Source organism: Ptychodera flava, chromosome 15 (genome assembly GCF_041260155.1).
Source record: "Ptychodera flava strain L36383 chromosome 15, AS_Pfla_20210202, whole genome shotgun sequence".
Classification (NCBI taxonomy): Eukaryota; Metazoa; Hemichordata; class Enteropneusta; family Ptychoderidae; genus Ptychodera; species Ptychodera flava.
In genome coordinates this window covers 3,369,737-3,387,913 of record NC_091942.1, presented here as the reverse complement: position 1 = coordinate 3,387,913, position 18,177 = coordinate 3,369,737, and the positions used below count along the sequence as shown (strand labels likewise).

The following is an 18,177-nucleotide window of genomic DNA, read 5'->3' as shown; positions in this document are numbered from 1 at the left end:
GAATCAAATCCTTTCTTCCAATTTATTATATGTGACTGACAAAAATAAAATTTGGAAGTATAGGGCTCATTGTAACACGTTTTGTGTTTGTAGGCATTCCATCTTTGCTCAATGGCTGTGCATGATTTTCAAATTTACACCCCCCTAAAAAATAAGGAAATAAAAAATATGAAATTATGTACTTGTGCAAGGCTTGAAGTATGCTATAGGAAAATAAAATAGGCCGCTGTTGACAATCTCTATGTTGACAATACGAACAAAATTTCTTACAGTGGTATTGATCAATATATTAATGTTGCCAAAATATGTGTGGTCTGTTAGCCAGTATAAACCAACATTATCATAAAATCATGTTGAGATCTACTTAACCTACGATGGTAGTATTGTTGGTTAAGTAGATCTCAACATGGTCATCCCAAATTTAAGTCAGAACATAACACCAGCGAACGAGTTGTCTTCAATGCAGCGTGCAGCTAAAACAAGTGCAGCAAGTTGTTCAGAGGCATGCAGGATACAGTTGGGAGTAACTACCGGTATACACAGAATGAAAGATAGTGTAACTCAGCGTAATTGAGAAAAAGAAAAATTGGAAACAACAACAAAAATATGTGCTCGAGCAATTACCGATGATAAAACACAGCCAACACAAAAAAGAAAGCAAAGAAAAAGAAAAAGGGATTGAGTCCGACTGTTTTGGTCGGGCTGCTAGCCGTCGCCTATTCACGGGCGCGATCCCACTACTGCTCCACACGGGGACTTTTGTCTGCTGCGTTTCCGCCCTGGACCGGTCCGTCCCTCATTATGCGACCTGGTCGTCCCTGCCTCCGCGAGGCCGACCATATCGATGCCGAGCTTAGCGCGGACGCCTGATCTACATAGAACGACGACTAACAGGACCCCCGTCCTCAAGCCATCCAACAATCCCGGCCTCCAAGTAGCTAGATTACAGGCGCACGCCACAACGCCCAGCCGAAATTTCAGGGGAAAAATTCAATTCATGAATGTAGCCCTGCCATTTAGCTAACAGCTGGCTTTTATATGACGCCCTCTATAGACCATATGTTGACTCCTTTATTTGCGGTCAAAAGTTGCTATAGCAATACATTGCTGAATCACCGGTGGGTTTATAACCAAAGATTAACACTTCACCATTATAGCACAAAATTTACTACTCTTCTCTTTTACTAAGCCTTTATAAACTTACAACTACATCAATTACCACAACCAACAAATAATATCATGTGTGCATTTTGGGAAAAGAAAAGTTTAGATTTTTTACAGTGAAAAACAAATATAGCAATAACAAAATGCTCAATCCTTATTTGATATCAATTCCTCCGGGTATTTCAGTTCACTGCCAGTATATAATCGTTTTCACTCCATTCAAATGTTTTTAAGTACAATCATAAACTATTTTACCATCTGAAGTCATCTGTCTTGGTAAAATCGAAAACATTTTTTTCATGAGTAAAAGAGCAAAAGGACTAGAAAACAGCACAGCATTGTTCTTGGTTTCAGGTTTGTCACTAAATATAGCTGCATGCACAAAACATCGGACACTACTGCTGTAATTCAGACAAAATTTATTGTTGCAAGCGTGGCTGTTGTTGCAGCTTGTTGTCTGAGTCATAAATTATTGTGACTTTTAATATCGATTGTAACACTAGCAGGTTTTATTTTCATCGCTCTTGTTAAAAAAGCAGACAAATATTTAATTTTGCATATTAATGGAAGAAAAATGATATTATTTGCAAACAGCGCTATTTGATGTTCTTCACTTAATTGTTTTAGAGTATTACATAAACCCACGTCTTGACCTGGATTTACAGCAAATGTTAAGGTCAGAGTGGGAGTAATTTTCTCTCAGAGGTTTTATGAGGAAGAAATACTCAAGACGTTTTGATATCTTGAAATGATGAATGATTACATCATTTGTTTTTAAACATTTTTCAGTAGTTCTTTTTGTCAAAGTGAGTCTTTTAAGATAGTTTAAAGAACATGACTTTATTACCAGTACAATTTTGTTATATGTAAAACTATAATATTATGTTGCCATACATTTTTGCATGCACCAAGTATATGGAGTGCCTCGGTAGTCAACTATCTGAATGTCAGTATATTTGATAAGACCATAAAGAATACATTAGATTGTTCCTTGGAATCACCACTTCTACTTCGGCAAATTTGACCTTTTTATGAAATTATAGCCAATATATGTGTGTGTATTGCAACTTTCAGGGCATTTTTGCTATACATACATATTTTTACTTTTTTTGTTTTTGTTTTTTTGCATGTGTGGAAATGCATACAATATGTTTTATCAGCACTACCTGTATATTAAATGCCCCTATCATCGTGGATGGTTTGTAATATCTAGAATTAAAATCATCAGTGACAATGTAAATAGTGAGAGATTTTGCTAGTTTGTAAAAAAATAAACATTTCACTTACCACCTCTGCAGCCTTGCTAAAACATCAGAGGAACAATTTTTTTCTCTCTAGCCTGAATTCCAATACTTTTATGTGTAAGACAGGTTTTGTATAATTGTTATGTAAAAGATTATAAGAATTTTATCCAACAGGGGAAAAAATATATGATCTCTGATGAGAAGTCTTTCAAACATGGTGATTCTATTACACTTATGGACCTGTAACTTGAATCAATCAAATAAATTAAAAGTAATTAAAAGAAAGTTTGAACGTTAAATGTTCAAAGTGTATGCAAGTATCATATAATGACACTTCACACCAAAATATCACTTTGAATTCCAAGTGTTGAATTTCACGGTCACACACTGAGCAAAGTGTCAGTGGAGTTTTGAAAGGCTTAACACTTGTCATACATTTTGAAGGTTATAGGTACAATTAGGAACAGGTATTAGGAGATAATACTGGTATATAATGAGGACTCTCTTCCAAATACAAAATTAAACATCTTCTGCATCAGAAGAGGGAATGATTCTTTTCCTGCCTTTCTCTTTTAATAAACTTACGATTTTGTGGAAACAACCAACAGAATGAGCAAATCTATTTTTATCAGAAAAGACTTGTTCATAATAGGGCTAACACTGAATCGTAATGTTCATAATAGGGCTAACACTGAATCGTAATGTTCATAATAGGGCTAACACTGAATCGTAACACAGTCTCTCAGTTGTGCAGAAACAAAGAGCAAGTGGCAATTAACGTCAATTCCAAGTTTTGAGAGTACGTGTGCAAATACTGCGATAAAATGTAACATGATACCAACCACACATAGCTGGGTCACAGTATTATTGTGTTACATCTCAGCAATGTCAAGGTTAAGTTGGATGATGAATTTCAGTTACTAATTTTTGGCATGACTAATTTGCAAAAATATTTGTCATTTAATGGCATCAAAATGTCAGTTTGTGTGAGTTATGATATTCGTTATTCATACACAGGGAGTCAGATCATGGTGAGATGAAGGGCGTGACGTAAAAGCTGAGGGATGATCATATATTGAAGAGCGCCCTCTACGATAATACACGTCGCCCTATAGTTTTAGGGTGTATCCATATTGCTGCAAATATCGTGATAATATTGATGATTCACATGTATGATTAAACTTGGTGCTTGACTCATGAAACTATTATGCAACACTGGAAATTTATTTTCAGATTGACATTTTGGATACTGAAATGCCCTAATTTCCATGTTTGAGATTTCTCTTCAGGCAAACAATGTTCTCCGTATGTGGCCTCAGAATGAGTCATAATATGAATACTCATGTTTAATATTGTGCAAAGAGTAAAATAATCCAGACTTTTTTTTGAAATTCTAATGAAACAATCAGTATGTGCAAATGAAGCCTCTAAAGCTTCTTCAACAAATGTTTTTGTATGATGAAATATATACATGCCACAGTGTGTTGTGGATAGAATAGATTTTGTCAAGATCATGAAATTTTAGCAGTTTATCGATCATGACATTTTTAGAAGCTTATCAGGCGACAAATTTTGGCATACACAACTTGAAAATGTAAATATTACTTAAATGATGCTCAGTCTGTCCATGAGCTCATTAACTTGTGAAGAGAATTGAAAATTGAGGGTAAGTTGTAAAATGAAGACCTATAGGCGTTTATGGTTCACAAACTTGACTGGCCTGCACTTTACATTTAAATTTCGTTTTGAATAGTTTAACCTTCATGATATGTAAATATGGTTGATGGGCAGTAGTCATACTTCATGAATATTAATTTTCAATGTATTTTGTTTTCGTGATTCTGTGAAGTACACTAACTGAGCCTGTCTAGAACAGGAATATATTGCCATAGCAGCAAATCAAAAATAAATATAATTCTTGATGTCCATTAAATCATGTTGTTGCAAATATATTGATGTTATTCCAATGCTTGCTAAGACTGCTGTCTTGAAATTATGCAACTTTGTGGTACAGAGCAGCTATTTTGACACAACAACTGCTCTATCCCCCTAGCATAATTTGTATCTATTGTTGTCACTTAATTCCCAATGCACTGACCACTTCCTGCTTACGAGACCTTTGATTTCATTCATTGGTTAACTAGCTCATCCTGTTATGAAGGTCTCACTGTCCATTTAACACCAAAATCTCTGTGCTTTTCTTGCATTTTTTTCTCTCCATGCTGAGGATGGGGTAATCATACCAAGATTACCAAGAAGTTCTCGACAATGCTGAGGACCACTTTCATTGTATTAATAAACACCATCTACATACAATCAAAATGTTAGTCAGTTTCTCTCTGCTGAGCCTGGAAGGCAAAAGTCACTAGTTCCACATTGCTCCTTGCAATGTGTTCCCTGATATCTACTGTTCCACCCAATTTGAATAGAAATATCATTTAAATAAAGAATTAGATCTGAATCATAAAACAGAATGCATGAAAAATGGGTGTGGTGCAAAAGCTAAGCTAACATTTGTAACTCTTGGCTTAGCATATGTATTTTAACTAAACCAAGTGTTTATATATCGAAGGAAACTGCATCATATACTCTACACTGCAGGAATGTTTGGTTTTGATTGGAATATTTTTCAAACCCTGGGAGGAAATTAAACAATGTCAATACAGAGTTCTCACTTCGGGAGCAAATTTATTCAGTGTAATTGTAGAGCTACATAAATCCTGTACACCTGACAATGATGGTTCTCTCTTTGTGTTGCAAATTACAAAACTTGACTACAACACAGTAACAGATGAAAAATAAATTTAGGAAAACAATTCCAGGCAAACGGGAAGTTCTTGGCTATTCTTTTGAATTGTATTTTATCTAATTTGTTACAGAAAAATGTACATACAGTATGAAATTATATCTCAGATCAACACTTTTTCATGGAAATGCAATATGTAAACTTTCATTAGCATATACTGCTGAAATCAAAGGATTTGATTTGAGAAATTCACCACCAATCAGGAAAAACACACAAAAAATAAAACCAGATATTCAAGTCAGGTCAGATTTTAGGAATCAAATTTTGAATCTGATTTTGTGGTCAAATCAGACTCATCGTCCTGCCATCATGTTAACTCTAGGATGTCGGTACGACTGTCCTGCATTATGTTAACTCTACGATGTCGGTACGACTGTCCTACATTATGGCAACTCTACGATGTCTGTACGACTGATCTCTGTTGCAATTCCTCAATATCCTCAGCCTGTAGAACTCGATATCTCGTTCCTTTACGGACCTTGACCTTCAGTTTTGGTTCTTCATCAGTTGACACTCCAAGTTTTTGTCTCTGTTGTATGACCATGGCTTTCAGTAGAGGAGGCATGTCAGTTTCACTCGGCGCAAGACTAAAGTCCTTTATGGGGTCAGCATTGTAATGACAGAATTCTTTTTCTTCACTCTTTCTGACAAGACTCCATTCTTTCTTGGCTGCGGCACCTATCATAACTTCCCCATCTTGTGGGTAACCTGAAATGAGAAAGTGTTGACAAGATGAGTCAGCACAATTTGCCTATTTATTTTTCTATGGTTTTGCAACAGGTATACTTTAACAAATATGTATTAGATCATGTGATCCATTGGTTGTAGGGGAGGCTATGTGTGATTGATGTATGCATGAAACCTCAGCTGGGTCGCAAGTATTATGTTATGATACGTAAAACCTTTTAGTTCCAGGAACGACGTGATTCTTTCCAAACCCTTGATCAAGTATATGATCTCACTCTTGATTTTCACTCAATCCTGATTAAAATCCGGCGTAGAGATGGGTCAGTCTTTTACACAATCGAGTTGTGGACTATATTTTTGCAAGTGGACTGTGGAAATAACAACACAACACAACATAACAATACAACAACACATTTGCCTAACAGACAGATTCATCTCTACATTGGATTTAAATCAGACTTAGTTTCACCAATAGGTGACAAAAAATTTAACTGACAATTTTTTGGCTTGTGATTTCCTGTTTGTACCGTAACAATCAACTCCTGTAAGAAAATCTTGAGTCAAAAATTTTCACACTGACAGTATCACTTTTCTTGCAAGTGTAACATAAATAATAAGACATTTTTCTGGGTATTAGATTGATCAGAGTTGCTCTGCATATCACTATCAAATTATACAGAACACTGCAAGTATGATTGATGCCTTCTGTGATGTCCATTCAACCCTTGAACTGAACTGTGTTTGATATCTTTGACCTGAGCACATACTACATAGAAAATAAAATTGTTCAGGAAAAAAAAATGTTATTTGAAAGACAGAGCCGAGCCATCCTTCCTTGTAAAAGGGGCTATACTTGATAAATATTTACAATAACCTCCCACCAGGTCTAGTTTTGCTGTCAAAAGGACTGGATATAATAACAGCGTCCTTGCCTGGTTTATTTTATGGAATATTGGCAGATACAACCAATTGGTGTGATTGTGAAAATAAATGAACATGATTTATGGATGTGCTTGTGAACCAACGACAGCTACAGTATTTCTACCATTCTACAGAAGTTACATGCCAAACTTGCTATTTGACTTGGAATTAACTTGGGCTGGCCTTTTACAGCCTCCTCAATCAAATGATTTGAAAAAATAGAAGTGAGTAACCGACATACCATAAATTTCTCACCCTTTGCAATGTCATTCAAAAATTTGCAAATGAACGGTCAGCAAACTCTGACATTCTTCAGTTTGGTAAACATGAATACATCACATCACATCATATCAAATGGCCAGTGCTTCACGACAGTAACATTTACACTGTCTGTATAATATGGCATATTACACCACATGTTGAGCCATGTTGATCAAGGCTACAGAGTATGACCTTTCACTGGGTCAACGACCATGCACGCGATGAAAAGTAGAGCAACTTGGCTCATCAACAGAATAAGATAATACTCTAGGCAATTTAACCCTTCCACCACCATGGTTTCACCCAAAACCATTGTTATCAAAAGTGAGAGTGGACTTGTTTACAGGATATTGGGGAGAACAGGTTAATTCCTGTTAATCTTCCTGTATGGTTGATGTGTTTAGACAATGGGAACTAGGCTAAAATGCTGCTTACATATAAATATCATGAACAAAATTGTCATGCACGATACAAAAACAGACTTCCTACCTCTCCAGGTAAGCTTTCCCCATATCCTGCCACCATCAAGATTCTGCAGAAATAAATGAAAACAGAGAATTATAAAAAGAAACAAAGTTAAGTCAATCAGTTCCTCAGTATTTGTCAAATACGATATGAGAGTTTTCTGATGATCTGGTCATTCCTGATGCAATAACACCACAACCTAGATCCATGTTGTGCACTGCATGAAGTCAGTTCTACTAAAAGAAAACTTCAAACTATTGAAAAAGTACCACCCTTCAAAGGAACTCCAGTCTTACATTACTTATCATGACTTCAAAATAAACACAACTACCAGCATGTAAAGAAAACCCCATCTCTATTTCATTTGACAAAGTAGGTTTTATCACAAAGACTGACTCACATTACTTTATGGATTTTGAAGTGCAATGTGAGAGCTCAGTTTTGTTGTCAAGTACCCAGCCCTCATTCCGAAGGTTAAATCTAAACTACAGTGTTGACTCTGAAATGAGGTCTAGATACTAGTTGAAGCCCCATTAGCTGTATTGTTTTGGGGGTTTTTTGATAGGATGGTTTGAAATCAAATGCAACTTTATGTAAAAATGCTTGCTAAAGTGTTACCACAGAGCATTTTTCAAACATTGGCGACAAACGTATAACTTACACTTTAACAAGTAAATAATTTGTGATTTGCAAGTCATATACGGTCACAGTGAGTGCACAAAGCTGTGAACAATCCACCGAATCCATTGCTAAATATTGAAAAAGTTACGTTTTCACAGACAATATGCCTTAATAATGAGAATCGAACACATCTCTCCTTTGGAGCAGATTGGATCATATTTTTAGGAAGCGCAATGCAAATAGGGCTTTAATTAGTCTGTAACTACAGCTTGGCATCAGACATGTTCATAGTCGTACGAAATGAAAAAAATTTGTGGCTCAATTTTGCAATGTGAAATGAGTTTTACTCTGACTCATCTTCAAGTGTATTTGCTCTGAGCAGTACATAACCATTGATAGCATCCCTTGGACTTTCAAATACATATGTCACAAACAGAGAAGATAATTTTCTCTTTTCTACCATACACTAGAGACTGCCACCGTGACACATAAAATTGCACCATAAAATAACAGAGATCCACATTACCAATAAGCTCAATTGTTGGTAGATTCACTAATATTAAATAATGTAAGTCTCACTACTAAGCACAGGAATCCTTTTTCTAAACAAAGGATATTGACACTAAGTTTGAATGTTGTATAACCTAGGTGCAATACTCAATGAACTTGCAATGTGCTTCTCATATAATTATCAGTCCATTTTATTTCACACACTTTCCATCCAATACCTAGTAGGTCTGAATATTGATGTATTTGTTTGTTGCTGTTGTTTTTGTTGTTGTTGCTGTTGTTGTTTTGATCTAACTGAGAGCCTTGTGGAACCATCAAAATTTGAAAAGCGGCCAAAAATGGTAAGTGCAAAAAACAGGCACAAATGGGTTAGTACATCTGTATCAAAAGATCTGCAAAAGTTGCTAACAAGAAGATCTTGGGTGCATGGGAAGACAAGCGGACAGTAAATTCAAACAAGCGTAGTTCTAGAAATACCAGTATATACTGAGATGGAGATTGGTATTTGACATTGATATACTGTCAGCATGTAAGTGTCCACTAACTGATGATGGAGATTGGTATTTGACATTGGTATACTGTCAGCATATAAGTGTCCACTAACTGATGATGGAGATTGGTATTTGACATTGGTATACTGTCAGAATATAAGTGTCCACTAACTGATGATGGAGATTGGTATTTGACATTGGTATACTGTCAGCATATAAGTGTCCACTAACTGATGATGGAGATTGGTATGTGACATTGGTATACTGTCAGCATATAAGTGTCCACTAACTGATGATGGAGATTGGTATGTGACATTGGTATACTGTCAGCATATAAGTGTCCACTAACTGATGATGGAGATTGGTATGTGACATTGGTTTACTGTCAGCATATAAGTGTCCACTAACTGATGATGGAGATTGGTATGTGACATTGGTATACTGTCAGCATATAAGTGTCCACTAACTGATGATGGAGATTGGTATGTGACATTGGTATACTGTCAGCATATAAGTGTCCACTAACTGATGATGGAGATTGGTATGTGACATTGGTTACTGTCAGGATATAAGTGTCCACTAACTGATGATGGAGATAGGTATTGACATTGGTATACTGTCAGCATATAAGTGTCCACTAACTGATGATGGAGATTGGTATGTGACATTGGTATACTGTCAGCATATAAGTGTCCACTAACTGATGATGGAGATTGGTATGTGACATTGGTATACTGTCAGCATATAAGTGTCCACTAACTGATGATGGAGATTGGTATGTGACATTGGTATACTGTCAGCATATAAGTGTCCACTAACTGATGATGGAGATTGGTATTTGACATTGGTATACTGTCAGCATATAAGTGTCCACTAACTGATGATGGAGATTGGTATGTGACATTGGTATACTGTCAGCATATAAGTGTCCACTAACTGATGATGGAGATTGGTATGTGACATTGGTATACTGTCAGCATATAAGTGTCCACTAACTGATGATGGAGATTGGTATTTGACATTGGTATACTGTCAGCATATAAGTGTCCACTAACTGATGATGGAGATTGGTATGTGACATTGGTATACTGTCAGCATATAAGTGTCCACTAACTGATGATGGAGATTGGTATGTGACATTGATATACTGTCAGCATATAAGTGTCCACTAACTGATGATGGAGATTGGTATGTGACATTGGTATACTGTCAGCATATAAGTGTCCACTAACTGATGATGGAGATTGGTATGTGACATTGGTATACTGTCAGCATATAAGTGTCCACTAACTGATGATGGAGATTGGTATGTGACATTGGTATAATGCCAGCATATAAGTGTCCACTAACTGATGATGGAGATTGGTATGTGACATTGGTATACTGTCAGCATATAAGTGTCCACTAACTGATGATGGAGATTGGTATGTGACATTGGTATACTGTCAGCATATAAGTGTCCACTAACTGATGATGGAGATCGGTATGTGACATGATATACTGTCAGCATATAAGTGTCACTAACTGATGATGGAGATCGGTATGTGACATTGTATACTGTCAGCATATAAGTGTTAATAACTGATGATGGAGATTGGTATGTGACATTGGTATACTGTCAGCATATAAGTGTCCACAAACAGATGATGGAGATTGGGATGTGACATTGGTATACTGTCAGCATATGAGTGTCCACTAACTGATGATGGAGATCGGTATGTGATATTGGTATACTGTCAGCATATGAGTGTCCACTAACTGATGATGGAGATTGGTATTTGACATTGGTATACTGTCAGCATATGAGTGTCCACTAACTGATGATGGAGATTGGTATTTGACATTGATATACTGTCAGCATGTAAGTGTCCACTAACTGATGATGGAGATTGGTATTTGACATTGGTATACTGTCAGCATATAAGTGTCCACTAACTGATGATGGAGATTGGTATTTGACATTGGTATACTGTCAGAATATAAGTGTCCACTAACTGATGATGGAGATTGGTATTTGACATTGGTAAGTGATGATTTTGCAGTTCTTGTGATAGGCTAAGTTTGCTTGGAATATACATGTAACAATATTATTGAAGTTGAATTGTTGATAAATTTGGAGGTGTGTTTCAGGCACACACATGTATTCTAACAAAATAAGAAGATACAACTTACATTTTGCCTAAAATATGTTTATTGTACAAGTCGGTTGGAATACAGTAGGTGCTGTGATTTTTGGTTTTACTCTGCTACAAGCCAGTTTAATTGAAAATTGCATGGTAATCTTACTGTTGCAAATTTGCCAGTACAATTATTTTATCAGTACAAAACCCCTTATTAGTTTCAGTATGCACAAAAAATAGCCAATGTTCTAGACTATTTTATTACAAGGTGTGAAGCACCATTTACTGAATTAATCCTTTCATAAACCATGGTTTGGCCAAAAGCCATTGTTATCAACTGGGCTTATGTGGATCTGTTTACAGAAAATTGGGGAGAACAGGTTAAAATGGAAAGTTTTTGTGCATACCTTCAAAGTGAATTTATCAAAGTATTACCTGTTATGTAGAACTTTTAAGATAAAGTTCAGCTTTGGTCTGTTGGACACATGTCTTTCCGAACAAAGGTTGGGCAATCTAGAGAGACTGTACCATCTACCAGTACATGTAGTTTCCTTGGTTGATGGGATGCTATGTGAGGTTTTGTTCACTGTGAATTGCCATTGGCCGTTCCGTTCTCACTAATACTTGGGGACCACACAGGAAAAAGTTTGGCTACGAGTGAAGTAGTGTTATGTGTGTACCTTTTGGCGATATTTGGTGAACAAAAAGCCTCTAAGCAAAATTGATACATGTACATTAACGGCTTGGAAGTAAAAATAACCCACAAAATGTAGGATCAACACTTTACGCATATCTAGAATATCCGGCCTGTTTTGGTTGAACTTGACAAGCAAACACAATGTTGGCCTTTCTGTATCCAGTCATTTTCATATTGTTCCTGGGGATCTAAGGTTACAAAATCATATTACACTGTCTTAATAATGACATTGAAAATGGGAAACCACTAAGCACATTGTCCAGTCTTGTTGCTTTCCAAAATTCAATGAACCACATGCATTGTCTCTCCTGTGCAGACAATTCAATCATTGTAATAAAGAGGCATTTCCATGGTAATGAACTAAGGGGCTCAGGATAATCAATATTCACCTATGTCAAAGAAAACACATTATGCCTATTGGGAGGGGTTCAGCTCTACTTTGATTTTTGGGTGCAAATTTGCACTAACTATATGCCAGGGTTACGCCACCACTGTGGAAACCATGAATATACCTGATCCTCATTCCCCATTCATATTTTGTATTCAAATGTGTTTTTGTTGAAATATCTTTCAGCAGTTTAAACTCCAAACTACATATTTCAACAATTTATCATTTACTAAGAAAATTAAAATTAGAATTTATTGCTGACTTTCTGCACTTCAAAACTTTTGTTCGGGGAGAGGTAGGGAGGGGGATATGGGCCAAATGCGTTGAGTTTTGTTTACCATTCGCATGATTTAATTATCCATGGTCCCTAAGGTACTGGTAGTTAGTTCAATGATGGTATGTAAACACATGTACACTGGTAAATTTGTATACAGTATCTGTGCTGGCGTTTATGTTATACATTCCATATACAGTGGGCATCAATAACTTACAGAGGAGACACTACACATTATAATTTTGTAGTAATTTAGATGGGGGATATAATGCTGGACTGTGAACATTGGGGTCAGTAAACAATAGTCTACTGCACCAAGGGATTTGTTACTTCAAGAAGCACTCCCTAACATTGTCCACTGGAATTGTCAGTAACCTTGTTCACATCAAACTACAAAGACACTAAGGGTTCAACCTAACATGTTGACAATAAAATAGCTAGCACAGAATATAGCTGGTTGTTTTAAAACCCAGAAAAATTGAGCACTTCTTTGTTCTTTGAAGGGCTTGAAAGCAACCAATCACATTATACATTATGAAATAACTAATTTCATACAAATACTAATTTTTATTCAAAATTATGCAAGGACAAGAATGGTAGATCTTCAAAAGTAAACAACACATATGACACAAACATTTCTGTTCTTCCATAAACATGTACAATGAAACCTGTCTAAACCAAACTGTTAAGGGACTGAGAAAATTGTTCGGTTTGGAGAGGTGTTCAGTTTATAGAGGTCTTTTAACATACATGTAGAGTTCTGTAGGAATGGGACTTGGAAGAGGGTTCAGTTTAGACAGGTATCCAGTTTAAGCAGGGTTCAGGTTAGACAGGTTTCACTGTAAATGGCTATGATCTTCAACACACACAGACAACAAACTATCAAAGTCAGCTTTGTCCTTTAGGCTTACTTAACTGAATTCGACATATCAAGATCTTTTTGAAGATCTTTATGACTGTGCACGCCCAACCCCTCTAGAACTTATTAATTACTTTTGGCAAAAACAAATAATGTGTTTTGGATAAACTGGTCGACCATTATGTAAACCTGTCTAGCCTAACCTTTTCCGAAAGATAATGGAAAACTGCAAATAACTTCCCACACACTGAACTGTCAGGCTTCAAGACAACAGATCTGCACAATGCAGAGTATGGATGTACTTTGAAAGATGTATTCAACAAGGATGAAAAATTTCTCCCAAGCTGCCCTATTTCTATTGAAAGTGTGTTATTGATAACATCCATTTCATGTTCAGTTAACTAAATACTATATCTTGAGGTGAGTTTTTAGGATTCATGTGTTTTTCTGCCTCATTCATTGACTCAGTGTTGTTGTGTAACAGTGCACAATGTCTCCAGGTGAAGAGTAACCACATGGACAGATGTGAGAGGTGAACCAGTGGTGAAAAACTGTATCCGTTGAGAAAATATTCCTTTCGCGTTGGCGAGAGTGAACAATAGTGCCATGGTATGGGCAGCTGAGCATTTTGTTTCAATCGATTGTCACCTAAGAAGTCCATTGATATTTAGGGGTAGTCCATAGAGTACAAGAGGCCCCCAAAGAACAAAAGATTTTTCCACTAATCTGTACTCATCCTCTCACGTGTAAGACTGTCCCATAAATAAATGACCCCACGGGTTACAAATTAGCAGATCAGACCATGGAGCCATTGGAGGGTCTTCTAACAAGTCCAGCAGTCCATGATCTGACCATGGAGGTAGCACAGTGCCGGTCCTACTCAGGGGTAGCGCTAGGATTTCAAAGTTTTTAGCCACAGATTCCTTGTGTGGCGAATTGGTCATACATCTTGTTAGCCACACACAACTTTCTTTAGCCACACAAAACTTTTGTACAATAAAATCAAAACAAAAATATTTTAAGGTCTCATCTTGTTGAAGTGCCATAGACCACAGGGTGTTGTCTAAATGTCCGTTCCCAGGGGTGGGTAGGTGTTTCGTTGTATTGCTAATAAAGATATATTCTACCAACCTTTGGTGTTTTGGTCTTAAACTTAGCACTGCCCTTGACAATCTTGCGTTAACGTTTTATCAACATGCTGTATCTATTATCTGATGAGTTTGAGTGCCTAATTGGCAAAGTAAGCAAGGGTAAATTACTAAGCTGTGGACGCTGTCACCAGATTATCACCGGATTAAATTTGACAAAGTCAACAACGAACGCGCCAGTAAGGTATAACTGAAGTTATACCTTACTGGCGCGTTCGTTGTTGACTTTGTGTTTGGACCAACTGACATTAGTTTGATTCACGTACGTACAACATATGCTTTCGATAACTTGCCTTGATTTAATCGTGTCTCGTAGTCATACTGTGTTACAGTCAATCTGTTTTCAAAGTTGGATCACGTATTTTGACAAGCATACCAAAAGCGGTCTTTAGATAGAAAGAAACCACAAAGTATTGAGATAAAAGTTTCATGCCCGGTTTATTTTAGTTAAAAAATACAGTGTTTTCAATTGCCTTCGAACTCACAAAATACGGTTTCCAGTCATCTTGTGGAGATGCCACAGACACATGTCAGACGCGACGCGACGTAGGAAACAACACATAAATTTGTAAACAAACTAGGTCGACCGTCATTGTTCTCTCGCTACAAGCTGGATAAGGCTACGATATGAACAGCTTGCATGAGCTTATCGATTGTAAGTTGCTTGAAAATCAACAAAATACACTTCAGTTTATCTAAAATCTTGCAAATTTCTTCATCATACGCATTGAAAGAAAACCTCAATCGGGAGCGTTCAGCGTCACGCAATGATGGCCATGCTGCCATCCAACGCTACGTACGTTCAATTGCAATCAACTTGGCTAGCAAATCGCTCCATTTTTCCATAGAATATTATTAAAAAAGTGGTAAAATCTACCGTTTCTATCACTCAGAGAGCAATAACTGTGCATGATATAATCGTCTTCTATGTCTGAGTTGCGGAAAAGCTATCATAAGGTCTCTCGACTCTCGTTGTGAGTGCAAGGCAGCGGAGCAGCCGACCTGATTAAATATTCACGTAAATCACTGACCCCTTCTCGGAAAGTTTGCATAAATTACTGGAACTCTGTATCGTTAGGGTGGATGATGTCATTATTTTAGTCCTTATATGGTACTAAACTGGGTTCAAAGGGTAAAGAAAAATCTTTATGGCTTGTCGAGTTCGGCGGTGCGTACCCAAGCTGGACAGAACGCATAGTACGCAACCATTGTCGTGTATCGTAAACTTACGTGGCGCTGAGAGCGAGAGTATAGTCACATTGATTTCATCACCTGATAGTATCGCATCGTCCACCGTGAATTTGACCAGGGTCTTTGAGTTTGAGGCCAGTTCGCCACACTTTCATGAGCGTGGCGAACCAAGAAGACATTTTTAATGATTTTATTCGCCACCCAGCACTTTCTGTCGCATTTTGCGAATGTGGCGAGCGCTAGTGCGACCCCTGCTATTAATTACTGCCCGTCCACTGCCCGTTGGGAAATTAGCCTTCCAATTACTCTATTCAGTCGATATTCCAATACCAAAGACCACTTCTATTTATGAAAACCTACAATTATTAGTCCTCGACCAAAAAAAAACATGATTTTCAAATCAGTAGAAACGTTGATTGTATGATCGTTATTACCAGTCACTGTACTGCCCGTCACCATTTGAACACTGCCTGTCACTGTCGATTGAGAAATTGGCCTTCCAATTACTATAATCTGATGATATTTCAATATCAAAGATCACTACTATATATAGAAACCTACAAAATGATCAAAATGATAGTCTACAACCTGAAACCTGGAATTCAGAACCACAGGTTACACTGATCCAGACAGGTAGTAGATGGGCAGTACTGTGTTAGGACATGGACAGGCAGTGACTGGTGATATGACCATGATCAGCGTTGCTATTGGTTCGACAAACAACGTTTTTAGAGTCTTGGCATCTTATTTTTTTAGTATGTTTTTAAAAGTAGAAGCTGTCTTTGGTATTGGAATATCGACTAATTACAGTAATTGGAAGGTTAATTTCCCGACAGGCTGTAATTAGAAGCACCCACACAGTGCTACCTCCATGATTTGATCATTGAGGCAGCACACACCTTCGTGGTATCACCACAGTCCCACCCCGGCTGACTCGCAGCGTGTTTGCAAGGTTATATCTGATTGGTCGATTGTCACTATTCACAGCAACTTAGGGAGTTTATTTGTATTATTTAATTGTAACGGTAAGATTCTGCCAACCAATTGGATAACAGCTTTGAAATCGCTGCAAGTCCCACCAACCCCCCCCCCCACACCCCCCGTGTGTGGAGGGTCTGTGATCTGACCAATGAAAGTTATCGACAGAATATTGTCATTATTGATACATGAACTCGGTTGTATCAATATAGCCCATAGCGCTAAACTTAATGCAATTATCGTTGACGACAACTTCACTTACCGGACGACCACAGTCTATTCTCACTCGTGTTATAACATAGTAACTGGGCTCTGGATACAGCAAATTCCACCTCCGTCGGGTCACAACACGGCCAACACCAAGTCGATGACACTCCGTACAAATATTGAACAAGTTCTTCCCAGTGAAAAAGAACTTCTCAAATATCTCCTTTCGGTTGAATGGTGATAGATTGCTAACCAAATGGCGAAGGTTGCTTATTTTTCTGGACATCTTTGGCAGACTAGTAGAAAATTCAGTAAAAAACGTTATTCGGATATCACCACATGGAGGTCGCCATTTGCAATAGCATAGTGCGCACGCGCATGAACTGAGCCGTGTTTAACGTTTGTGCATTATATGTGAGCTGTGCAGCTGTTCCATGTTTACCCCTCACGGTATGCATTGGGCCTCCCTTTCACAAATGCACCAGTCCACGCACCTTGAACTGTTAAAGGACCACACCCTCACGAACACGGGTTATTTTACTATATGCCGGGCCCCGACGGCACTCCAAAAGACGAACCTAAAAATTGCCTTCCCATGAAGAAGAATATTCCAACATTTTACCCTATCTGTTTCTCTGATGATTTTTGCTGACTCACGTCGTGTGACGGTACATATTCTGTAGAAAATAAATATGAGTTCATCGCCATGTCTTCGATGCGTAGTTTTACAAAATATTTTGCGGAAATGTCCGACAAGGCATTTATTTTCTCTGAAGGTTCGAAGCATTGTGTACATAAGCGTAGACCAAACGGTCAACACAAATGCATATTTACAGTAAATGGTTACCATTGGCAACCCCATTACGCTTCAGAACAGTGTTAATATTGGAGAGACAAACTCATTAATAATTTGTTTATTCTAAATCGAGCCTTTTTTCTTCCGCGGGCTTTTCATGTCAGATAAATGACGATTGGAGAATAGGGTTTCTTGGTAACGAGTATAACGAGATGGCATCGCCAGGATCTCCGGAGTTGAACGAGAAGGCGTTCGACTCACAACATGTCTTTATCCGAGAGAACCAAACTACCATTTATATTAAATATTTATGACCCGTTTTTTTCAATGTCAGAATTAACACAATATC

General features: G+C 37.4%; 1 protein-coding gene across 1 annotated transcript; it reads right to left on the bottom strand.

The window, feature by feature from the left end:
• Nucleotides 1–5,076: 5,076 nt before the first annotated feature.
• Nucleotides 5,077–17,410, bottom strand: LOC139150909 (small ribosomal subunit protein mS34-like). The gene is made up of 3 exons (XM_070723371.1): nt 17,088–17,410; nt 7,573–7,615; nt 5,077–5,922 (listed from the first exon to the last, which is right to left on the bottom strand). The coding sequence occupies exons 1-3, from the start codon at nt 17,316–17,318 to the stop codon at nt 5,609–5,611; spliced, it is 588 nt and encodes a 195-aa protein (XP_070579472.1). The 5' UTR covers nt 17,319–17,410; the 3' UTR covers nt 5,077–5,608.
• Between the last annotated feature and the right edge of the window lie 767 nt (nt 17,411–18,177).